We start from the raw sequence: 26,936 nt of genomic DNA on the forward strand, positions 1-26,936 counted from the left end.
CCTTTTTCAACTTTGAACGTCAAGAATTGGTTTAACGAGTTTCAACGGGGTCACAAGTCGTTTTATAATGATGTACGACCAGGTACGATTACGATATAATGATGTACGACCGAAAACGGTTACTAAGGAGCATAACGCGATAAAAATTTACGATCTAGATACCATTTAAAAAATTTTGCAAGAGAATATCCAGAATGACATTTTTGGAAAGGCTAGTCTCTCTGTCTCGTTCAAATCACTGGCTTTGCATCCGATTATGAATGGCATGTCAAAACCTTGAGATTGCGGAAAATTTGTATCACTGCTATGTTTATATAACGTTATCAGGTAATAATGACAGGTTCACCAGTATAACACTTAATACATTACGGATGAATCACATCACGAGCTCACGCTGCACGCTGCACCATATCATCAATTTCTAGATAATAACGACCGGCTTATCGAAACCAAGGAAGCAAGTTGATATATAGTTTAAGAAAGTGTGACATCCACACATTATTCAAAAAATGTGGATCCTGTACACGGTGCCCAACTTGAATTCGAAAAGGGAAACCACCTACGTTTGTGGATAAATGCCGATTCGACTAATTACTGATATTAAACTTCAATAATATATATTATATTATAATATATAATATATAAAAATTTCGATTTGATTATTGCAATATCAGATTAGCCATGGGTCATGGTTTTCGTATGTTTCACAGTTTCTAGCCTACAGGCTCGATATACTGCAAAAAAGTTATAATTCTCAACAATATAAATTATAACTTCGTTGGCTGCTGCCTCTGTTTGAAATTGTTAATGATATTTTTCTGTTACTAACTTAAGACGTGGTTAAAAATTTTTGTAGGAATGAAAATAATGCTCAATTACAAAAACTTTTTCCCAATTTTAACATCACATAATAATGTTCTTTGCACTATACATTAGAAGTGGTCAAAATATTTGCCAAACGTGCTTAAGAAATTTTGAAATTGTGTGAATTTGTTTGATCAGTTTGTCAACAATGTATTTCATAAAATTTTCAAATTATTGTGTATATTGTATTGTAATATATCTGATTGTATGCATCGGGGTCAAAAAAATCTCCGTTTTTACCTTGAAATATATTTCGAAAAATGATGAGGAAAATAGTGGTAGCAATTCTGAGAAAGACATTCTTTTTCAATTTAATTCCGTCCTTATATGCCAATGATGTGGAGAATTAAATCAACGAGCTACAATCTATCTCGCTGGAAGATCACTGAGGAAGAGTTTAAAAAAGTTCAAATAACAACTTGAAGAGTGAGAAAATAGATGCTTTTTACATCTAGTTCTGATGAACTGTAACTTTATTATGATTGCTATGTTAAAACGTCTTAACTGTAATAATACGTATTGTTAAAAACAATAACAATCGAACGTCATTTTACGAAATATGAGCAAAGTTAACAAACTTACCTGATCTATTACTATGGTAGTTTAATAAAAAAAATTGACAAACCAAAACTAAGTACAGTGCCCTTAACACTGCTATTGTGATATATGAAAGTAGACATGCGTGTAACAATGGCCCAAACTCAATAATCTAAATTGTCGCGCATACCGTACAAATTATTTGCATAATTGTTGGATTTATAATCCCCTCGGTTCACCTTACAAATTTGTAGAGCACCCGACACTTAAATCAGGAAAAACGACGTTCGTTTATCTTACTATGTGATGTAAAGCTTGGTGTATGAAACGAAAATTAAAAATTACACATTAAGCTAACAAATTAAATTACTAGTTGAAAGACACTGGAATGGTACTTGTAGTTCATGCAGAAAATTAATAGTAAATTTGATTTAAAATTGAGCTAAGAGTTTGCCATCTTTTAACTTCTTGGTTTAATTCTTAATTTTGTGAAGTTACGAGCACAGAATAAGTCAGGTCACGCTGCCTTGGTGGTATTGTTTTGTATACATGTTTTTTCTAGTTATGAAAATATTCGCACTATTGCGCCGATTTTCGCACTGATATCAGAAAATTAGAAAGTCAGCAATGCTCTTTAAACGATGAAACACAGATAGGCAGTGTCAATCATTTATAATTATCCTTAATTTACTGCATAAACCAAAAAAAAACACAAAGAAAGTTTAATATAGTGCTAATTTTAATTTAGTTCTAATTTTGGCTGCATAAACGAAGCTTAATTCTCTTGATTTGAAGTTCTTCATGTTTTTCCCGTTTATCTATGCTTAAACACCATTTGAATATATTCAGTATATGATATATAGAAGAATCATTGTCAGTAGGAGTGATAAGGAAAAAAATTCATTCAAATGAACAATAAAACGAGTTTTCAAATATCTGTTTTATTTGAATTTATTCACAACGACGGTAAACACTTTTAAGTACAGAAGCTTTTCATGAACATACATTATAAAATATTGCAAATACCCGTCCATAAGACGAACAATAATAAATAATTATCACTATGAGTTATAATTTACACATCTATACATAATTTACATTGGTTTATTTACACTATTTACAAAACTTTTACAGAACGATTTAACTAAATTTTTTGTTGTTTGTTATATTTAATCTCAATAGAGATAAAGTATAGAGATTTTTAATGGCCAAAATTGCATATTATTTGCTCAATATCGTAATTCCTCACAGATAAGTTTCCAAAACTCACTATACTAGCGAGAAAATAGTGAAAAATGAAAAAAAACACAAACTACTCCATAATAATAAACATTCTTGTACACGTCCAATGGCCACCTCATTTTTATCAAAATAGTTCGAATCAGATTCCTAGTGAAAGTTTATGAGAAATGGAAACTAGATATAAATATGAGTAAACCAAAATTCGTATGTATCAACAAAGAACAACGAAAAACTAGAACAAGCAGAACTAGAAGAAAATATTGATGAAAGTAATAAGTAAGTAGAAATGTATATACAAGGGACAATAATGAATAAAGAATAGTTACACGTACAGTCAGCTGTAGCATAGTTGACAGTATAATAGACTGGAGAAGTTTTGTTTTTGAAAATAAAAATAAATAAAATCTTCAAAGCTGCAGATGTGCTACCACAAGATTCACGAGTTAAATGTGAGGGATTAAGGGAGACTTTCTGTAACAAAAAATATAAGAATTAATCAACAGAGGTGGTATAGACTTCAATACATCGATAATGAAAACAAATTTTGGGTTAGATGCAACAAATTTAAATGGATTAGATATAGTATATTACACTACTGTTGCAGGAAGTTTGAGATTTCTGCAGTGCCCGCAGTGTCAAACTTCTACTCAAGTGGTGTTAGTATACTATTTTTTTTATATCCGGTCGAAAGTTCATTATTGAAATTTCTCATTATCTTCCCTGCAGATTCGTCCGTTGGGATCATTTTTCTAAATGATACATTTATTAAATATGTAATTTTCATGAGTTTTACACATGTCACAAGCAGTATCTTTGTGTGCTTTAGATCGAGGTATAAGGAAACAATAAATTGTATTGATTGGATGCAGAGTTTTTTTGTTTACATCCAGGAGTAACTAGTAGTCCTTCGTGGAGTTCATTATTTGGATACTAGAGGTCGTAAGCTGGAGTAATAATAATGATTATTGACATAATAGTTGCAGTTGTTGACATACGAGTAGATGATGTATTTGAAAAAACTGCTAGTATTAACGATTGAACTGGTAGACGACGATTTATTTTTTATAAAAAAATTAATTTGATAGCATCGGTAGTGAATATTTCTTTTTGAACCAAAATTTCATTTACCAGTGGTTTTAATCAATATAAATTAAAAACAGTTGATCAATTTTGGTCATTAAAATAAATCAACATCCAAACTATGTCAAAACAATTTGTTTTGGTGACAAAAATATGTTATACCTTGATGAATTTTAGCATATACACAGTGGCCCACAAAAGTGAATTATACGCGATTATTTTAGAAAACTGTTTCTTGGGAGTATTTTTTTATACAAAGTTAAGAGTGAGATGTGTCTGAAAATATTGAAAAATACAATACAATCCGATAATTCGATAACGTAGAACTATTATTATACAGTGAGACTACACACCTTTTTGTATGGAGTATCTTAAATAAATGTTTACACCCATGCAGCTGACAATATTTTGGAAAAACGGGTTGTTGTTGAATGTATAGCTATTTGAAATATTAGATGTGTTACCGGATATAAATGGAGCTATTATAGGTAGATACCAATTCTTGGACATTAATTGAAATAATTATTCTCCACTGATTATATCTATGGAAACTACTATGGTCACTGATAATATTGTGTCATTGAGACGCTAACGTCCAGTTTCCAAATTTCACTAGTTTATATTTAACCGTTTTAGAGATACGAGGCAAAGAAGGAACTTTTGAAAAGCACTTTATACAGATCCAATTAAGGTTAGAGATATATCTGGTAATAGAATGTTTATTGAATCTGAGAACAAGAAACTGATAAAATACGGTTTTAACAGACCGTCTTCTATGATTTACAAATATTTCAACACTTTTCGAATGGCAATATCTCAAAGAATGGAACAATTATTTTATTTTGTAAAAAATGGTCAAAAGTGATCATGTAGCGCCATTTGATAATTTGTTTTTAAATCAACTAATTTCTTCATTTTCATTATATTTTCTAATGATTTCTAGATAAGTCATTAAAAAAAATGGATTTTTACATCTACAATCACATATAGGTAGTATTCAGAGATTGAAAGTAAACTGGTAAGCTTAGGGACTGAGGACGATAACTTGGTTATCGAAACAAACAAACAGACTAACTGTGACTATTAGAAAAGTAGAAGTAGTGAAGTATGAGTGTACTTTTTGTTTATACTTTGGATGCTTTTGTTTTTGAGATATATTCTCATTTGTTTATATCTATTTCAAAATTTGTATCTGTAGATTTTAGATTTCTCACAAAAATGTTGAACTCATGTCTCCATCTTAATACATATTTCGAAAAGTTTATTAAATTATTTTCCCTAGCACATAACTCAATATTATCACTATTACTTTTCGGATATGACTAAGTTTTTTGGACAGTCGTCCTCACTGATGACAGTTTTCTTTTTTAAAATTCCTAAATCCGCAGCGTTCTCTAAAAAACTCTTATGGGCACTCAAAATTTTCGCACTTTCAACGTCTTTTTTTAGTTCTTCCATGTCTCTCTTCAACTTCGCTCGGCGGTTTTGGAACCACGTGATCACTTGAGCGTTCGTTAATCCCAAACTAGATGCTATCTCATCACGATCGGCGGGACTGAGGTATTTTTGGTAAAGAAACCGTTTCTCTAATTCAAATATTTGGTGGTTGGTGAATGCCGTGCGTGATTTTCGTTTTTTCTTTGGTTGCTGTCGATTGTTGAAGAGGTTAAGATGATTCTGGCCATCTGGAACAAAAACAAAAAAGTTACATCTGAATATTTTCGCTCAACTTTATTATGTATAAAAAAGAAAAATATAGATAGAATATAAATGCAGCTTGCCTGGGCGTAGCTAAATGTGTTGATAAGCCCAAATGAAGAGGGAAATTTATATAATAACTATTTATATGGTGATTAAACTAATAAAAATTATCACGAAACACTCAAATGCTAGAGTAGGAACGCAATATGGTGACAGAAAAATTATATTTATTATGTAACAAAATAAAACAAGCAAAAGAAGACGTAAAAAACTACAACGATATAGCGACAATAGCAATGAATAAAAATGTAGTGGAAGTAGTGAGAGAAGGAAGAAAAAATAGGTCTATAATGGAAGGACTGAATAAATATCATGAGAAAATTAAATTTGAAATTTCCACCAAAAATTGAGCGTACGGAAATTGTGTATAAATCTCGTTTTAGGCTATGATCTGCAATCAGCTGATCTGCCTGAATCCTGGTAGTAGTTTTTAAAAAGTCCTCAAATCAGTTTAAGAAACATAATTTAAGGTGATAGATTATAACAGAATTTCGATTGAATCCAATTGGTGTTGATAATGTTTGTTTCAGTAAAATTGCTCAATTTTTTAGTGTATAAATGAAATTTTGATTGAATCAAACTTTATAATCTAGCAAATTGAATCGAATGGTAAACCTTAATTCATCGAGTGTTTTCCATTGGATTCAAGCACGTTTTGTAATTTAATAAATGTGGGTACTACTGAGGTCACTGGCTAAAATAAAAATACAAATTCCAACTGAACAATATATATATATATATATATATATATATATATATATATATATATATATATATATAATTGTTCGTGAATGGAAAAAATTTAGTATTTAAAGTTTCAAAACTCTTTTATTAATAGTTTTTCTGAGGTTAGATTTCCTTTGGTAAGAGCTTTCTGCGCATATTCCGACTCGTTACGACTTCATAGTTTTAATAACAAAACCAAAAATAGACAATCGTTATTTCACACATTAATATTTTGGATACTACATACCAAAAATATAAATAGGTACTCGTACTAATGAACAATCTTTATTGCCCATAAAAAATATAATAATGTTTGTCATGTATATCAAACAATTATTTCAATAGATTAACTCTTGTATATTGAATAAATTCCACGAACTCACCCCAATGGGATAATTCAGCACCATTAATACGTATTATGTCAATAATTTGTTTCACGACATAGGGGTAGATCTGCTTTATAAATTACATCAGCTGTAGAGAAAAATCTCAGTTAAATATGAAAAATACGTGGTTATAAATTGCATTTCAATAATTTGTCACAGTTATAACAGAAAAAATTAGGAATAACATTATTTTTTTTATAATAGTTGAAATGACTTTGTAATATCTAAATTAGTAATAGGTTTTTTTCTACTATACAAATTTTAATTTATGAAAAAAAACTATCAATTCAAATTCACATTGGAATGTAAAGTATTTTAAATTTTGCCGAATTTATTTAGGTCTTCAACCTTTTTCATTGACGAATTTCGAATTATTTTGTACGTGAACAATTTTTAAGAGTTCTTGTTTTCTTCCTTTCTTTCTCAAATGTTTTTATAATTCAATGTATATTTTTCTGCATTTCTTTAACAATGGTTATGGGGATAACACATGGACACAAATGGATATTGGTCGCTTATTTTATGAAGAATTTCCAAATTTGCTACCTATATCCCAAAGTACAATTAGAAAAATAGAAAAGTAGTTTTGTGACGAACTTGATCATGTAAGACAGTTAAAAAAAGTATCGATATGATGCTTGAGTTTCATTAAGAAAGGTCACATGATTCTGGTTAAAAAGCAGCCCTACTTTCGATAAGAAAATCTATTTTTGTGAACCAATAATGGAAAGTTTGAATAACGATGCGCTCAAATTGGAATAGGTTTTGTTTTTGTTAATTGTCAAAATTAGCGTTAATAATCTAATGATAATCATCACTGGATGAGAGAAGAGCATACGCAATATCCTGAAAAGTTAATGTTTGGGAAGGAATAGCTGGAAAAAATTCGTAGGTCCCTTTTTCACTGATGATTGATGACAAGATTAAACACTGCCTCTGTACCAAATCAGTATCTGGCAGTACCTGAACTAAATTTTTCCAAATCAGTGGATGAGACGAGTGGAGCTATAGAATGGCCATCACGATCTCCTGATCTGATCTGATCTGATATAACAGATTAGCATTTTGCCAAGACGTTTGCGGCCAGCATTTTGAACATCTACATTGACATCAATGTTTTTTTTTATTTTTTACATTAGTAAGACATAATTAGTATCACTTATTAGGTTTTTAGTGTAATATAGCGAATTTGTTAATTAGAATGTTAATTTTTGTAATACATTTAAGGTAGGTTTAGGAAATTGTACAAAAATTTCTAGTCTAGAATTTTCTGAAACATCCAAAAAATAAATATTATACAGTTTGAAAACGTGTGCTCACATTATTTCAAGAATTTTGAATTTTTCTTTAAATAAACCATTTTTAAAAGTATTTTTATCACATTTTCTTTAATTCAATGCATGTTTTCTGAAATTTCTTGATGTGTTAATTAAGTTTTATTTTTTAAAATTGGTGATTTCTTGATCTTTTTCCTAAATATTATCTTATTTATTCATCACAACGAAGTAATGTCATGATAATATTTTCATTAGATTCATCTGCTTCCAAAATTTTTGTTTGTTTTGTTCTGCGGATTCTTTTTTCTTTGGTTCTGATTTTTATTATTAAGCTGTTAGTTTTCTTTCTAAAATTTATTCATAAAATTGATAATATTGATAGTATCATATCTGTTTTCATGTCTTGATTCGTTATTTGCAAGACTTCTGCTGTATTCAATATACCTCTCCACTACTATAAGCGCATTAATTTTTTCAAATTTCTGTAAAATATTTTTTGGAATTAGTCTTTCTACTTTAATTGTTATCTCCATTAGACGTATCTCGTCAAACACGTTACCATTAGGGTTTATAAATTGATAGACTGTAGGAGAAATTTTGTTCTTTTGTGAGTGAATCCATCCACCATCTCGTAATCAGTTCTGATTCAAATTTAAGGTAGTTTAACACCTCAAATGCTCTTTAATCTTGAACACTTACTTAGAATGGATGTTGATTTTGCTTCTAATACTCTATTTTGATCAGTTAAGCTCACTTTAACTATAATAATTAAAAAAGTACCATTATATCCACGTGAAATAAACATTTTTTGCGAAAATACATACTATTGAGGCTTGATATCGAGCTTTCTACACTTTGATACTATTTCATATGTTAAGGATTTATTTTACTCTGAGAGTTCAGCTTATTTAACTTATTAACGTATTGAAAGAAAAAATCCCTCTTATATATTGTTACTTAATTATATAAGCCTGTATTCATCAATTTCTTTTCATGAGTTATTTTTCAAGTAATGAAACGCCGCGTCGTACATTTTCATTTCATATTATTCAGCAGAATACTAGTGAATTTTACTAACTCCAATTTTTTATTATTAAGTTGTTATTCGTAGAAATTATGATTTATTGTTGATGATATGAACGATTTAACCACAGCGGTTTCCTTTTAAACTCCTGGTGTCGGAGGTAGTAAATGTATCAAGACGAGAAGCAGAAATGTGAATGTATGTTGTTTTAAATAGTTCTGTCAACTGTTAACTTGTATTTAATAGGCTAAATCAAAGAGACTGGGATCGTTAAAAATAACATCGTTTCGACGCTTTGCACTCTATTAGTATCAACATCAAAATTTACATGATAGAGCCTGTAGCGCAGAAGTGATTTTTTCTTTTCAAATTTTATTGTGTTTATTTTTGGATTACCCAGTTATAGTACAGTTCGTCAAAACAAAAATAAATTTATTGAAAAATCAAAATGTAGGAGAGGCGAAGACAATATTCAGGCTACAGAAAAACGACAAGGCAAAGCAGAATAAATTCCAAAGAATCATTGTGAAGAAAATAGGATTAAAAAATAAAAGATCAAATATTGTAGTAATGTAGTACAACAAAAAACTTGATAGAAGAACAAACAGTCTCTGAAGACGATAACTTAATTATCGAAACGCGCGTCAGACAGTGTAATTGTGAATGTTGGTGTAGTGGTAGTGTGAACAATTTATTCAGTTTTTGACATTATAGAAAACAGGAGGCTCTGTAGTCTACTTGTAAAATTACTTACTTCTCATCGCGAGCGCCCAAAGCCGAAACAAAACCTCCACAAATTTTCATAAAAATACACATTCATATTTTTGCATTCCCAAGAAAACAGTGTGACTAATTTTTTTTATTTATCTTTTTGTCTCTACTGAAAATTTGATTTTTTGACTTTAGTTGTTTTTGAAATGACCGATTCAACCAAGAATATATATAATGAGTTTCGTAATAAATTCAAATTCTAATATGATAATCCACTACTGCCTGGACTACTATTATTTTCTACAATCTACTCCAATATTAGTTACTACATATTTGTTACGTTTTCATTTTATTTTCGAGTTAGGACTTAGTTAATTTTAATAAGTATCATGTAAAGTTGAGGTTGAGAATGTTGGATTTTGTTACGGATAAACAACAATTTTCAAAGGGGGATACGCTCTCTTTGCTTTTAATTATTGAGCTGACATCCTGCCAAATCGTTACTGTTCATTCGCGAGGTGTTTCGTCAAGTTCACGTCGTATACTTTCTTTTGGCATTGACTTAATTTTGTTTGAACTGTTAAAACTGCTAGTAATATATCCGAAACAATGATTCAAAAATACATATGAAGTCAGAGAAGAATTGAAAATATTTGATTGTGTATTACACATTTACCTCTTTTATTTGATGATATATTACCTTTATATATAAATATTTCAATTACAATTTGAAAGATATATTGAAGAAAGGATAGAATTAGATTTGAAAGCACATATATGTACCCCAAGGTATAATACAAGCTGTAGATCAAACATTTTAACATACTTTCATTTTGAGATTAAAATTTATTAACAAACTGAAAGCTGTGCTACAAGAATGTATAGTGAACAGAACATTTATGAACCTTCCTTTTTCTTGCTACATAGATGATTGTGCTTCATCAAAGCACAAGGTCGAAATAAAGAAGCTGTATATAAATTGATAAGTTCAAGATCTGCAATAATATATCATCTTGTATTTAAAAAACTTAGTTCAGCTCACAAAGATGTCCGATAATCAAATTAAAAACAGATATATTATACGGGTACCTAATAATTGTGATGTTGATATTGGACAAACATCGCAATATTAGCAAAACACAATTAGCAACTGAAACAGCATTTGAAGATTTACAAAATAACAAAATATATATATGAATAATTTATATTCATAAAAATGAGGAACTAGACATACAATTTAGGATGAAAACGATATTTGTTAATGAAAATTTTAAAGCAAGGATGTATACTATACCCAATATTATTCCATGTTGAATGAAGGCATAAAAATAATAAAAAGATAAACCAAACAGTAGAAAATCCGAAGTTGGTAAATAGAAGATATTAGAATAAATGAGATACCATACACAGATGACATGGTAATAATGGCAGAAGATGAGAAAATCTTGAACTTAAACTAAAAAATATACAATGACAGTCTACTTCAGATAATGAATATGAAAATAAACGAACACAAAACTAAGTCGATGATACTAAGCCGAAAGAAGAAGACACATAAGATAGAATAGGAAGAATCAAATATAGAGCAGGTCAAAAGCTTGACATGACACTAACACAATATTGGAACAAGAGGTAACCGAGAGAAGTGGAACAGCTGTAAGATTATTTAATGCCATTAAGATACAGTTTATAGCCAAAAACGTTATACCAAATAATTAAAAACATAAATACATAAAAAAGTAACCACACCCATATTAACATTAGGATTTGAGACATGAGCACTCACAGAGAAAGTAAGTAAAGTAAAATACAAAGAATAGAAATGAGATTTATGAGGAAAAAATATATTAAGTTAAGATTCGAGAAAATAAGGAATAACACTATAAAAAATTTGAATTTGAATCTACCTCAAAAAAAATAGAAGGAGGATAACTGAGAAAGTTTGGCCATATTGGGAGAAGAATGATTAATGAAGAATATGTATGAAGCACGAACTGGTGATTTCGTTTGTGCCGATTAGCGAACGATTGATGCCTTGGAGACTAGAATGGTTCATGTTATTCGTCACATTCCATCGCCAATAGTCGTAAACTAGACATCCAGAATACGCAGTTTCATAACAGCCGCGGTCGTCATACACTCGAATGTATTATTCCTTCAAACACAAAAAAATCATTTTTTGACTTATTTCCAAGTTTTATCAGGCTCCCTATAATTAATTATCGTATTCCACCGTTTAAATTTGTACGAAACGTGTAAAATTATAAAGACACGCGCATTTTATTTCTATTAAAAGTATCTGCTATCACTATACAAAAGGGAATCAACCACTCTCTTTTATTAGAGGAAGCCGCTCTCAGCAGGTAGGTATTCTTTTTTGACACTTGGATTAATATTCAATTAGTAAAACAATTAATTCAAGGTATCGCCGACCGTGTGAAAGTCGTAGTTCGGTGATGATGATGATGATGCTAAACTATTCCGATGATTTGATTACAACTGTGAAAGCGATTTAGAAATGGAAGGTACTTATATTAAAACTACACAAATGACATCTTGAGGGGTTGTACATTTTTGCTATTTTTCAAAAATATTTCTGTTTATTATCCATTTTGTATTGATTAATATTAGTCAAATATTTAGCAGTAGTAGCGTTATTCCTTTTTTAGAAATTATTGTCACGGTATTGAAATGTGTGAATTTTATTCCTCAAAAACGATTGTTTATATTTTTTTAAGAACGCCCTACATTTACACTGAAAACTGCCAGCTCACACAAGTAGAGGGTGCGAAATACCTGGAGATACGATTAGCCTAAGGACTAACACATATACAATGGTTACTACTCAAGTTTTAAGATAGATGAAAAACGCACAGTATTGATGTTTTCTGGCACAACAGCCGATTTTGAGATCTTCACGAAATTTATCCCGTAGCGAAGTGGGCCCAGGATTGAATTCGGAAAACCAGCTAAACACGGTGGATCGAGGTGGTGGTCCATACAAAGTCGAAGCGAGATCATCGGCACACTACTGTTAGTTTCATCTACGTACGTTTTTTGACCAAGATTATTTTTTCAAGTATTCAAACTATCCATAGAATGCAGCCCCTTCTGACATTGTTATGTTTATTCAAATAGTTTTATTGTTGGCTCTATATTCTAATCATCGAAGCTTTTTTGTGAGGTGTGAGAACTCGCATTGTCATGGTAAGGAATGATTTGTCTTCTGTGATTGGTGTCATTAATTTTTTCGAACAATTTTGGGAAGCAAATGCTGGCGTACCATTCAGAATTTACCGTTTTAGGTTGTTCTAAGGAAACAGCAATATGTACAGTTATTCCGACCATTTGCTTTGAGTGCTTCCTGCGCGAACTTTTGTAGCAGAAAAACACCGAGGCTCCAGATGGTACTTCGTCACCAAAAGGATAAGCTGCTCGCTGATCGGCAAACTGTTGGTTTAATCCACGTCGAAAGTAGAAAATGATCGCAAATGTTCGCGATTTAATTCCATTTTTGGACCAAAATGAATGTTTGAAGTATGTGTAAACAACTCAAGCACTCGTATCATAACAAGTTCTGAATACAGTCACCATTAAAAATGTCAAATTTTATGATTACAATGTCAGATTCGACATACTCACATCAATACTGCCATATCTCAAAACTCAAAAGCAGCCTTAAAAGAAAACCTCCGTTGTTGTATATTGTAAAATAGGCTTGTTGTTCTCGAAATAATGAGAAGTTATCAAATTGAAATGCTTGTTATATGAATGTCTAATTACCTAATAGAAAAGATATTAGCTTTGTTTGAGGTAGGCTATTTAAACACATTCCGAATAAATTCTGTACATTTTCTGAACGATTCAAACGCGCATGATTTGTTCAGAGTATGTTCTGAGGCAGATCTGAGCTTTCTGTAATATTTGGTGTCATATTATGAATAGTTTGCTTTGATCTTTACATAGTGGTATATAATCCAGGCTGTATTGTTATTTCTTTAGAACTGAATCGTAACAAGTACGTAGAAAAACACAAAATCCTTACCCAGGTCCATGGATACATTGGATGTATTCAGAAGTCGTTCGGAATTAGAGTTCTATGCTCCATGAACTCGGCAATTTGAATAGTGTACGTATTTTATTAGAACTGTAAACGTACAATTTCAAACTACGCATGAATCTGATGAAAGAACATGTTCAGGATCTCTACCGCGATCCAAGTCATTACCATAGATCAGGCTTCAATTTGTGACGAGAAAGTATTTGACTGTTAATCAAACAATCAAATAATTTGCAGAGATAAAAAATATTTGATTTTATTAATTTTCCTAATACATATTTTAACACGTTGACACTAAACATATGTTATTTCAAAATTACATATGGTTAAATCAATTTTAGTGATAAGTTATCGTAATCTACTTGTCCAAATCTTACAACTCCAGTTATACACTTATAAATTAATTCCAAAACATTGTAGTTCAAGAAATCACCTTTACAAACACACATGATGTTCTACACTATACTAATAGGGTGTTACATTTAAGAATAAATCAACAAATATTAGGTAGTGGTAAAGACATAACATTTTGGTAATGTTTTTATTATTTTACTCCACATTAGTTGAGTTGGAATATCTGGAATCGTTTGTGGCTCATACACCACATATCGCGCAATCTGATAACCACTGTCATCACTGATCACTGTTTAGTTTCAGTTTACCTTCGGTCTCTGAAGACGGTAACTTGGGTATCAAAACACGCGCTAGACAGTGTTATAGTGATTGTTGGTAGTAATGAACAGTGTGCTCTTTAATAGAATAGGTAATACAATTACTTAGTATCAGCAGTAGTATCATTCACAGAACCTGCGTTATAATTAACAAGCTACATCTCTTGAAAACCAGTATATTTAAATATAGATAAACTAACAAACGTGGGTCAAAAGATGTGGAGGAGAATTCACACTTTCTGGTCTTCAAATGAGCATCCATAGATTGAAGAAATGTTCCTAAATTTTTATGTTTTTTGAGCTTGGTGACTTTAAATGCATTGTATTCTCACTAGGGAGCTTTCATAGTTTGGAACAATACATTTGTTGCACTATATCGGCAAGAGCTCAATCCCAATATTGGTTTCGGGATAATGAACAGTGAAGAGTGACTAAACACATTTTGGTTTCTAAAGATTCAAAAATCATCCCATCAACTATATTAATTAGCATTACCTCAGGATGTAAAATAAAAAAATCAATTGAAATGAACATAATACGTTAACAAAAACTTAACTACCTTGTATTTCACAGTTCAAATTGTATTAAATGGTTAGGATTGTGATGACGTAGAAAATATTTGATAGAAAATCGTCATATTTCTGATTTATCTAAAGAAAAGTTGAATTATTGGGTATAAGTATGTAGAAAAACTTTCTAATCATATTCCCAGAACTTTAGATAAAATACATGGAATATATTAGATTGTATTGTTTATATAGAACATTGCTTTTATTCAATACCAAGTTCAACATAGGCATAGCATTAACACGTCAAACAAAGTTTGAGTTGAGTACTTCAGATTACATGCAAGTTATGGAATTATAAGTGATGGGATTGAATTCGTTGATTCTCTTTTTATTGTGCTCATGGTTATACAATTAATACTAGATATATTAAGATTAATATCGAAATCCAAAATGTTAATCACCGTATGACAAGATCCTTCTATACAAATCCCTTTGTCCAAAGCAATTTATCAAATCACGTACTTTTTTCATTCTTATCTCTAATTTTTGACGCTATTTTCAATCCTTTTCGGATTTTATTCTCCTTAAAAGAAAAATAATCAATTTCCTATACAAAATTCTTATGATGTTATGCTTAATCATAAACTAAAACTTTTGTTATTACCGTTTACCAAGAACATGATCGCGCGGCGTCTACACGCGTAAAAATCAAAATTTAAAAAGATCAAAGAACGCCGACGACAAAATGTCTTTAATTATCTTCGCGTTGGATGTTTCAGGAGTGGTGAAGCAGAACCAAAACAATTGAACAGAATAAAATAAAATCATAGTCAAGTTAACATAATACCAATGACGTGGGGAAAGGATTTTATAAAAGAATGAAAAGTAACACAGTTCATAAATGATTATATTTTCCGATATTGGGAATTTTAACATACAGCAGTTTTGTCGTAGTAATATATGGAACAGTTTTCTTATTACGATCAATGTCATTTTTGAAAAGAGGTTGTTGTATAAGGAAGCAATTAACCGTTTCGAAAAAACATTTTGTGTACTCCTTATTTAGAGACATTTGTCTTCTCATTGTATATATTTTCAACTAAGCTGCTACCACTCCGATATCTTGGAGCTCTAGTGCCAAAGTCAAAGATTGTTTTGGATGGTTGTTTATTGCTCTACGCAAATGGCGTTGAACATAAGATAAGCATAATCGTTCCGTTCAACCACACTTGGCAATCGACGTTTTTGGTATTGCTACAATGCCTCTAACGGAACTAATAAGCCTAATCCTACAGCGTCGTAGATTTCTGTTAATGATTCGTGAACTACTTAAATTCGCACATTCTCAAAATTTTATTACGATCGTTTCATTTTGCATCAATCATACGATATTTAATTTTTTCCACGTTTTAGTTGGTTGTAAATGTGTTGACGGCTCCAGTGCGCTATTCATCTTCAACATCTTTAAGGTCGTAGCACTCGTAAACAGAATTACAATCAATCTTTCAGACACTTCATATTATTATTATTATTGTGCACTGAACAATTAAATAATGTTAAAATAGGAAATTAAACAACCAGTACTCCAAATTCAAATGGGTATGAAAAGCTGAATAATTCCATCTACTGAAATTAAAAACAATAAACGAATAGTCAATACACTGGAATATCAATAAATCTTCATAAAAGTTATTACTGTTTGACACGACACAATTATTGTATCAATATGAACATTGTACTCGTAATAATTATTATTATCATTGATATAAACAATTAAAAATATTTTTAACAGTGAACCCTCGTTAAGAAAAGGTACGTCAGTAGTTATTTCAATATAAAATTAGGGAACCGCCATTAATTTTGACTAACATAATAAACTATCATTTAAGATAATAATTTATTATTTTCGAAAGCAAATCAAACTTCTTATCCCTTATAAAGCATCCAAGGAATTCCCGAAAAATTCAATATTATCTACGAAGATTACAGTTTAAAATATTAACTCCAAGTTACACTGCTGTAGGTGAGATCCGACCGGTAAACCAGTCACCCATTCGGTTCTTTGCGCTCCATTGTTAGTGAACGAGGCATTTATCTGGTTGGTCCACTGTCGGCTTTTTAGATCAAAAGGCAGAGGTATTAGTCACACCTGCCAAGTCAAACCAGCGCGCTTTTGACCAACCAAATGGAATGATTTGGCAATATCATTAATAATAATAGCTTGTAGTTGTCTTACGCGTTTGCATTTTGTGTACAGGGTGGTCCAGAACCAGTTATTTTTTACGGATTATTAAGAATATTTTCATGAATGCATTCAACATTTCAGTTCACGACTTCTTATATATAGGGTTATGATAAAATAACTCACAAACTCATGAAACGCTCAAATGTTAATTTTTGAAAAAAAAAAAAAAAATAAGAAGACGTCAATCAGTTTATTTTTGTCAAAGTTATAACGACATCAATATTGTTCTAAATCAAGAAACTATTATTACATTAGGAAGCGTCCATAAACCACGGGGTCATATTATAGTCTTCTTTGGGATCTCCTCCCCCCTGCACGTAGCCTAGTCTTTTCCATAATATTAGTCAATGAACAATTTTCTAATGTATCCTACCACATAACGTAGATCCAACGTTTACAAGGTTTCCCTATAATTTGGATCTGGAATTTTTTCAATTAGGTTTGGAAGAATTGCTATACGAAGATGTTCCAAATATTGCGCAGCTGTTGAATTCCCTCAAAAGAAATAAATCTTCCCCTAACGATTTTTAGGAGGGCTGGGTAAGTTTTGTCTAAATCGAGTGGGGAATTTCCCGAGCCCAGTAGTGACAGTTTTAATGGTTTACTCTAACATTAAAAAAAATTTCCTTGTCTCAAAATATTACACTATTAAGAAAATTTGGTTTTTTATCACAATGCCTCATAAACATTTTACAAAATTTCAAATGTCTATCCAGATGATATCCTGATATTGGGTGAACAAGTTGAACTATGTATGGATGCATTTTTTCCTTCTTTATAGCTTTATCACAAAGGTCTGACTAACCTTTCCTTGTAAGGCAATTTCTTTTGTAGTTTCGTGAGAGGATGTCTTCTAATGACAGCAAAATATTTAACTTTGCATTGACAAGAAAGTCTATCGCCATAACCAACCATCATTGGAATTTTAACAATAATTTGGTATTTAAAATGGTATGATGTTAACTGTGACACTGAAACTGGCAGATTTGAAAGAAAAATCATATGAACATATTCTTACTGTGAGTTTCAATCCTTCTACTTATGTATTTTTTTCCATAAATTCTAAATCAAGTTTTGTTTTGCATTAATTTGCTCAATTTTTCTAATGTATTGTTATAATTATAAACAATATATTCGTAACTTTCGTGAAAATTATTAAAATTCAGGAATGGTAATAAGTAGGAATGTTAACAGACATATATTTTTATCATAAGGTGGGATTTGTAAAATACATCTGTATCATTTTTAGTTTCTTTATTACTTTAAATTCCTCACATCTATATCAATAAAAAATATTTAGGGACTGATTGTAGGAAGTTAAGCCTTTCATATGACTAGCCAAGTGAGGAAATCGAATAGTGACCGAATAAGTTGAGAAACGATTAATATCTAAACACGGATTTTTAAATTAAAGTGAAGAACGGCCAAAATCGCGAAATTGTAAGTGAGATGCAACAATTTATGAAGAATGAGGCCCGAGGTTCAATAATTCATTTACTTGAATTTAGAATTACAAATAAGCTACAAGAATAGGTGCTCTAGCGTGTTGAAGCTGCCAACGGTACTAGCATGAGAAGCTTAATTACAATTAGAAACGAAAATTATAGAGCCAATAACCAATTGAAAAAGTGGTGAAGTGAATATAACAAACATCCATTGTTCTGGAAAGATATTAACGAATGCATAATGGGAAGAACCATTAATATAATCAGTAAACATTGAAAATTATTTTCAAGTAAAGACTTAGCTCAATAAACCTGTGAAGTTGTCGAGCCGTTCATCAAAAAAGTACTGCAGTACATGGTGTAGTTAGATTCCACCTCTAACTATTGAGACCGATTACGAGCAAATGACCACCTTCTTCAGCTTAGAATGATGGTTGCTGTTTAGTTAGCTGATCAGTGTAATGGGCAAATTTGCATTAAAGTTTCACCATATGAATGAAGATAGTACTCTCGACCCAAAGTTTAGAGCATATTCTTGTCGACGGAAACAATTGAATTGGAACAACGGAGATACATAAGAAAGAAGCAACGATAATATGAAGTAAATAGGTTTCCGTTGGAAGAAAATCCAAAGTAACAGTAAAATTCTGACATTTACGAATAGAGGGGAATGATAAGGCAGAAAAATGTTACATCGTATAAATGGACCAAAAAATATTGCTTAAATGCAGGAACTGAAACAGGCTCTTACCAGGAGCATATTTCAGGTGGAAATCTACAAAAAGAAAGATTATCAGTATTAAATATGGGTCTTGGGACAGCTCTTTTCTAATTCAGCGTTCAACAGTCTTTGATAACGCGCCATATCACAACAAACCCCAAAAGAAAAGTATCCAAAAGTATCATGCAACAATGGTTGTTGAGTAAAAATATACCCTTTGTAAGAGATGAGTTCCACTCCTTAACAACCCTCTAGTATTGGCAGAAATGAGCAGTTATATTGCAGCTAGAAACAGTTGAAAGCGGTGCAGCAGCAAAAACCATCCATTTTCTAATTATTTAAAAAAAATGTGGGGAGCTCAATATTTCTGGTTCTAGATCGAAAATATTACTGTCGAACTCTCTTGAAACGTGGAACGAGAGCTACGTACAGGGATCATCCGGACATTGTAAATACAAAAAGAAAAGAAAAGATTTTTGAAATTGATGCCGTATCCCACTCTTATAAAAATTAATCCTAGGTTTGGAAAAAAATTAGAATGGAAATAATGCACATACTAGTTTGGTTTGAGAAATGTCATTATTAATTTGAATGTCTATCGGGAAGCCACTCACTAATCTCAAAAAAAATAAGATACTTGTTATAGCAGAATTTTCACACATATTACAAGAAGGTGCCGGGGCAAAACTTCCATACACTCTAAAAAAATAATTCATCAGCCGAAATTTTCGCATTTTTTTAATATTCGCCATAGAAGCCATATTCAATTGAATGGAGTAGCACGTTACAAAATTTTCGATACTGGACAGTCGACAACTTCTACTGGATAGTACTGTTGTCGCAGTATTTCAAATGTAAGTGAATGAAATCATAAAAAATATATTTTTCTAGATAATATTAGTGAAAAGAAAAAATTAAAGTACATGAACTAAGACCATCATAATTGGGTGTAATGATAAAAGTTTATGTTTTTTACACTAAAAAATATAAGAAAATATATTCAAAATTCGTTCAAATAGTAATAGTAACTTTCCCTGCTATATCTAGATGATAACTGATTTTGCAATAAATTTAAAATGTTTTAGAATGAATTAGTAATAACAAAAATAAAATGAAAACTAGGCTGTTGTTTATAATTGAATGGAAGTGTGGGGTTTCTCTCGGCAGATTCGATTTTAATTGTACCTATTTCTTCAGGGTACGTCAATCTAGAGAACAAACTACACCTGCCTGATGTTTTCGACGTACAAATAATAATAGATTCGTTCATCAAACAATTAATTAACTGTAGTAATCATACTATTAAATGATAATATATATTGCACATTGGCGTACTTTATAAAAATTTTTATAAATTTGTTTGAGCCGAACGGTTAAAGTTTAAGAATTGAATGGAAAAATCCATGTACAATACGTAAATACATAAAATTTATCGTCCGTTTTAGAGCGCACCCTTTCTGCTCATCAAATAAATAGAGGACGAAAGCCTTTCAATCTGCGCCTCAAGTTAATGTCCTGAGTGTACACCATCGGAGGATTTATGACGTCACCAAGAGTTTTCTCGCGCTGGAGCTCACTAGGAATTCTCATTTTCTCATCAGGAGTAAATCGGCTGGAAAATAGCAAGTGTCGAGCGAAACCGTATTTATTACAAGACTGTCAACCCCCGTAGAATTATTGTTAGCAGCATTACGGTCGTCTCTTTTCGTTCCTCTATCTATGTGTTTTTGATAGTAGATGCTGTGCTGATTCTAGTTTTGAAAAGGCAATAAATAGATGGGAATTTCTAGTAAATTTAAAGGAAACAATTAAAATAGTTGTCGGTAGAACAACATTATATTCACGAGTCTACCATATTGAGGCAACAGAGGCTAGAAATTAAGCTAGAAATTAAGTGTAACAAAGTATATAATGCGATTCGTCCAACAGCTTATGAATACAGATTCGAGATGTGGTATAAAACTTAACAATTGCTTAAGAAGGACATTTTAACTCAAAAGAGAAGATAGAAAAGAATGTACGAAGCAATATGTGAAAACCACACTATCATTGGATTTAGTTTTTCAAAGATCCACAGACAACTAGCCGAAGAAATTGGAATACAGAAAGGAGTGACACATACAAGACTTATTATGTATAGATACAAAGACTTTGGTGGTCAAAACCAGAAGATAGTCCAAAACAAAAGATATTTCACATGTATGAACAAACTACAGCTGGAAAGATTGTTTTCTTTCTTATTGCTGGAACTGGTCTTTAGCGACCAAGCATCTAATAGTACTTATAAACTGACTTAAAATTTGAATTCCATCCTCTGATAACTTCTAGTCGACTCTAACAACTAGATAGATATAAATATAGATAGATAGATATAGAATAGATAGATAGATAGATTTGGTGATTGTCTATCCGTTTCACAGCTTCAGAATTCATGTAGCTGTAGTTTGACTCCATTGTCGTTTTGGAGATCGGAGGACATGATTTGATATCTTACTTAGCTTGGATATCATTAATACTTCTGTCACTTTTCAACTGGTAGGTACGTGTCTTACTTTGTTTGCTGTGTTAGAAAGATGGTGATGAAATCAAATCTTGATCCTTTATTGGAATTTATGTTATTTTTTATCTCATCTTTACTCCTTTAGAAGTAACTTGATTTGGCATAAAACAGTCCGCAAACTATTCAGTTGTTTGTCTGTTCCCATTCCAGACTTTCCAAAGGAAGTACCAAGTATGCTTTTCGTGAGAAAGAGTAGCGTCGATCAGCATGGTAACTGAGCTAATGCATATGTCACACCCACGATATTAATGATATAATGTGAAAAAATACAAATCAAATGAAAGACTGGATATTTTTTTATATTTCTGTATCTGTACCTAAATGCAGAGTTAGTTTCATAAGAAAAATGTCGCACGAAGCATCCTCCAACGCTTTTCACATTTGATACATAGTTTCATAAACTATAACACGATTTCTTCGGATTTTAATTATATTTATTGTTAATCATGTATGACTAGAATTTCATATCCACTTATGAATCATTTCGAAATATAATCTCCTCATCTAACGAATCTTCATTATAGGACCTTGCCAGTTAATTTTTCGTAATGAGCTCTTCTATTTTTATACCGTTTAAGGACCACACGCGGCTCATGCTCAGGATAATCGTACGAACTTATAGAATTATTGTGCTATCATCGGTCTTCAATAACTGTGCGAAATTTCGAAATTAAAATTATAACTTCAAAGATTCCGTTAAGTAGAGAGGTATAGGGAGCTAATAAAAGCGTGTTAATAAAATGTAAGATTGGGTTTTAGTTGGATATTTGTATGAAAAGAATACCAAAATAACAAAAAACCAACATCCCAACGGCGATTTCGAAAATTGAATCATCTGGCTGATTGCTATTACCAACCTAATTGGAAATAATATATTCATATATTCTTCGGTAATTTAATTGATATTTAATTCGCTAATGCCAGTTTTGTGTAACGAAACGTTTTTACGGCCTATGTTAAAAGATCTTTTGTTCGTTTAATTGCGCTTTATTACTTGCTTTCTTCTTCTTTCACCACTAAATACCTCTAAATAGATTTAATGGCATAAGTCCATTGAATGTTTACTTTGTTCTTGTAATAGCTTCCATATTACAGTTTCGAATAATAATAGTCCCACTAGCCGCGGGCGGCAAAGCAAAAAATTAGTTGTTGTTATAGTAATTTTCAAATGGATTGATATATCAATGTCCGAGAGGGTTGCAACATCTGTCTGAAGTTTATTAAAAACATAATCGACCGACAGCGATCAATGGTGTGTAACATTTTTTAAACCTTGACAGTTTTGGTGTTGAATTGAATAGGAAAAAGGGGTGAGATATTACCACCAAAATATAAATGACTTCCTGTATTTGCGGTTAAGAAACATTTTTAAATGTTATAAAACAGGTAGCAGATGTTTTGGACGATAGAGACATTTCGCTGGTTTTTTCACATATCCATTAAATAATAAACACGCCTGTCACAACAAAACCAACAATCCAATTTTTTGGATTCAACTGAAAAGTTAAAATATGTCGCTTTCGAACAATTGAGTATGATTTTTTATGGAGATTATAACGAGATGAAATGGTAATACTATGAGACTTTCTTTTTTTCAAAAATTTATAGAACATTTTGCTTGGATACACTGCAGTAAAATCTGATTTATTATGTACGAGGTCTGACTATTAATGAGACTACGGGCCGAGACGGTTGGGGTATAAAAGAGTGGTGCGTATCTAAATATCTTGTCTATGCATGACCCAAAACACGTTTTCGTCACTATTATAGTATTTGTGCAGTAGCGGTTTGAAACGAATATATTTTTTTCTCGTGCCGAAAAACATGTGTAACGAAAAACAGGAGCAACGTAGCAAAGTCCAAATCGCTTTAGTGATGGCCGAGAGAACACTGAAGATGTCCAGGTCCTCCTGTGACTGTTTCAGCTCTGGAAACAGTGACCAAAATGAACCAACTTGTGCGTGCAGATCGTCGAATGAGCATCCGGATGATTGCCGAGGTTGCAAACGCCGATAAAGAAACGCTTAAAAAATTTTATACGAGGAGTTACACTTTCAAAAATCTGTGCAAAGCTGGTGCTAAAAGATCTGACTACTGACCAAAAGCTCTTATGTCAATGGGTCTGCTCAAATTTCCTTAAAAGGCTAGAAAAAGATCTGCTTTGAAAAGGATCTGATTTGTGTCGATGGAAGCGGTAAAGCAAAAAATGGCAGAGCTCCTAAAGGCACTCATCAAGGAATACTTCCAGCACTGCTTCGATCAATGGAAAAAACGTGTGGAAAGGTGCGCGGTGAGGGGAGGGGAGTATATTGAAGGAGAGCATTCGAATATAGAATAAGTTTTATAATAAAACCCTCTGTCGTAACCTGTCTTGTTATTTAATAGCCAGACCTCGTATGCTACATAAATACGAACGATAACTTCACACCGCTGAGTATAAGTCGTGGTAAAGGTTGCTAACATTTGATGCAATATTCAACATAAATGAAATAGACTAATTGCGGACGCCACTTTATTTAAAACTTCACTACATCACCAAATAAGTCAATAAATACGATAATGATTATAATTGAGAATTTACTAATAAAATGTTTGAACAATTCTAGACCAACAAAATTAAAAATATACACGGTGTCCCTCATAAGTACCGACACAGAGCAGAGGGATATATATAATATGACAATTGGGTGTAATTTACCACTATACCAAGCTACATACCTGGGGTAGTGCCTTAAAATAATTTCTTAGCAACCCTTTCGCTTAAAATTACCAAATTTGGTACACTCTATAAGACTGTGTAATAGTAAGTTGAAGGCGATCGAACTATTCTAGGGGCTACCTAACCTTAAAATTCCATAGAAGCTTATCTTATTTAATAATAATTGAATTTTAGCAGTCAAGTGCTACTATACATCAAATTTGACAATTTGCAATTTTGTTCTCCTAGTAATAAATTGTTAGATTTTTTAAGTGAGTTAAAAATTCTCATTTAGAATAAGTGGATATGCTATTGGTGTAAGTTTTTTTAAAATAAACAATAGAAAAGTTGAAAGACGTGCTCGAGAAACAGTTAAGTTTTATAGTTTCAATCGAGAACGTCTTGGTTGAGGGTATGTGAGGGATGAAGAACTTATTTTGGATAATATTTACGATCAACTGAATATTAGTACTGAAACTTTATTTAGACATATAAAGATCATATGTACACCGAAATATTATACATAAGTTACACCATCCATATCATACCCAAAAATTGCAAGAGTTGTTACCTCCAGACTTGGTTAAGTACGAGTATTTCTGTCAATTTATTAACGTTAAAAGTAAATTCTTTCCACTTATCATGCGTGCTTTACTCATAGGGGTATTACAAATATGAATAACTATCATGAGTATTCAGATGAAATAAAATTTGTAAAACCCTACGAGTAGAGCAAGCGTCATCACTAAAAAGAATTTACTTTCGAGAATGAATAAGCTTAAGTAAAATAAATCGACAGAAATTCACTCGCAACCGAGTCTTCAGGTACCATATCTCTGCTCTTTTTAGGCATGATATGGATAGATTAAATTAGGTCTAATATTTTGGTGCAAAGACACATCCTGTATAGTAAATAAGATGAACTTATTTAGCACCAAAAATAAGAACAACAACCTCAAACCTTTTTAGTATACTTGCATTATAGTTTGAATGAGTGGTAAATAATGAGAGCAAATTATATATATAATGGACTTATTCTATTAGATATAAAAATTACAGAATGGCTTCATCATTTCAGGGGTTATTAGTTTTATTTTTATGCACTATTCGTCGTTTAAGTTATTCCAATTAAATGGGGCCAGTTTGATAAATTTTGCTCTTATAACTCCACACAAAGAAATCCAAGAGCTTTAATTTGGGAGATCTTACATGCCATTCAACAAAGCCCTCGCATCCAATGTATCTAAGAAATAAATTACGATATCGTTTTATTGTAATGTAGAGATGCGTTAAATTTTAGAGGATGTTGTGTATGTGTTTTGAGGAATTGCCAATTATATCTAGCTCACTACTGAATAGTAGTTATTCTTGCTAGAATATTAGATGGAATTATAAAAATGTTTTATGTTATCCAAAATTTACATATTTATTTTATTATTAAATATATTGATTTACTTACTGATCCAATTTTCTAAAGTTAATCTCTTTAACTTCTTACGCGAAGATTTTGTCTGGAGATAAATCATTAAGTTTTGATTCATCACCAAAACAAATCGTGATTTTAGTACTTCTAGTTGCAACTGAGATCGTACCTAAAATTTGAATCAATGTTTCTATATTTGGAAAAAGTTTCATCGCACTCTTCAAGAAAATCCACAACCATTTTCAGTTTAAAAGATATGCTTTCTACTTCTTGAGTCAATACATTAGTTTTGCCTTTAATTGCGTATAAGGAATATTTTGGTGATGCTAATATGATATTATTATAAGTGGACCTGGATAAATATGATAATAAAAATATAAATCGCATGCTGACTCCATTGGTTTATTTGTTGTAAGGTTTTAAGGACGCAATATCAACTCCAGAATCTTTAGAGTTTTTTTAAAGCATCCAGGTTTTATATCTGCGCTCTTATTCACATTGTTAGAGCTTTCAAACCCGCTATTTACGAAAACTAATGCTGATTTGGAATCTGAATTAGCTGAATTGAACTTAATGTTAGACAATAAACAATTCTTTCAAAAGCTATTATGGAGTGTCCTCATCTTAACAAGATGTTGATTTTGATTCAGAATAATAGTTAGTTAGAATTCCAAGTGATCAGGAAAATATGTGGACTTATGTTCTTGATAGTCTGGAGCAATTGTCTCATTCAATCTATTTTGAAATGTACTGTAAATGAATATGTAAGTTATACAATCCGAGTGTAATTTCATACTATGAATCTTCATATATTGATACCATACGATTGATTTATGTAGAAATTGCAAAGGGGAGCTTGAGCCCCTTTAGTCCCTCCTGGAATGAATGAATTAGAACAAAGTCAGCAAATATGGAGCTGGCTATGCTAAACCTTTTTTATTGTTTCAATTTATTTATAAATTACTTCATACTTCATTATCAACAAAAAAGTTAGAG

At 31.4% G+C, this 26,936-nt stretch overlaps 1 protein-coding gene across 1 annotated transcript in view; it reads right to left on the bottom strand.

Moving 5' to 3' along the window:
* Window positions 1–2,326: 2,326 nt before the first annotated feature.
* Window positions 2,327–26,936, bottom strand: part of LOC130444436 (homeobox protein Hox-A4-like) — a 101,509-nt gene continuing 76,899 nt past the window's right edge. Inside the window, exon 2 of the mRNA XM_056779562.1 lies at window positions 2,327–5,408. Coding sequence (XP_056635540.1) covers window positions 5,029–5,408 — 380 coding nt within the window. The 3' untranslated portion in view covers window positions 2,327–5,028. The remainder of the gene's footprint in view (window positions 5,409–26,936) is intronic.

Source organism: Diorhabda sublineata, chromosome 1 (assembly GCF_026230105.1).
Source record: "Diorhabda sublineata isolate icDioSubl1.1 chromosome 1, icDioSubl1.1, whole genome shotgun sequence".
Taxonomy (NCBI): Eukaryota; Metazoa; Arthropoda; class Insecta; order Coleoptera; family Chrysomelidae; genus Diorhabda; species Diorhabda sublineata.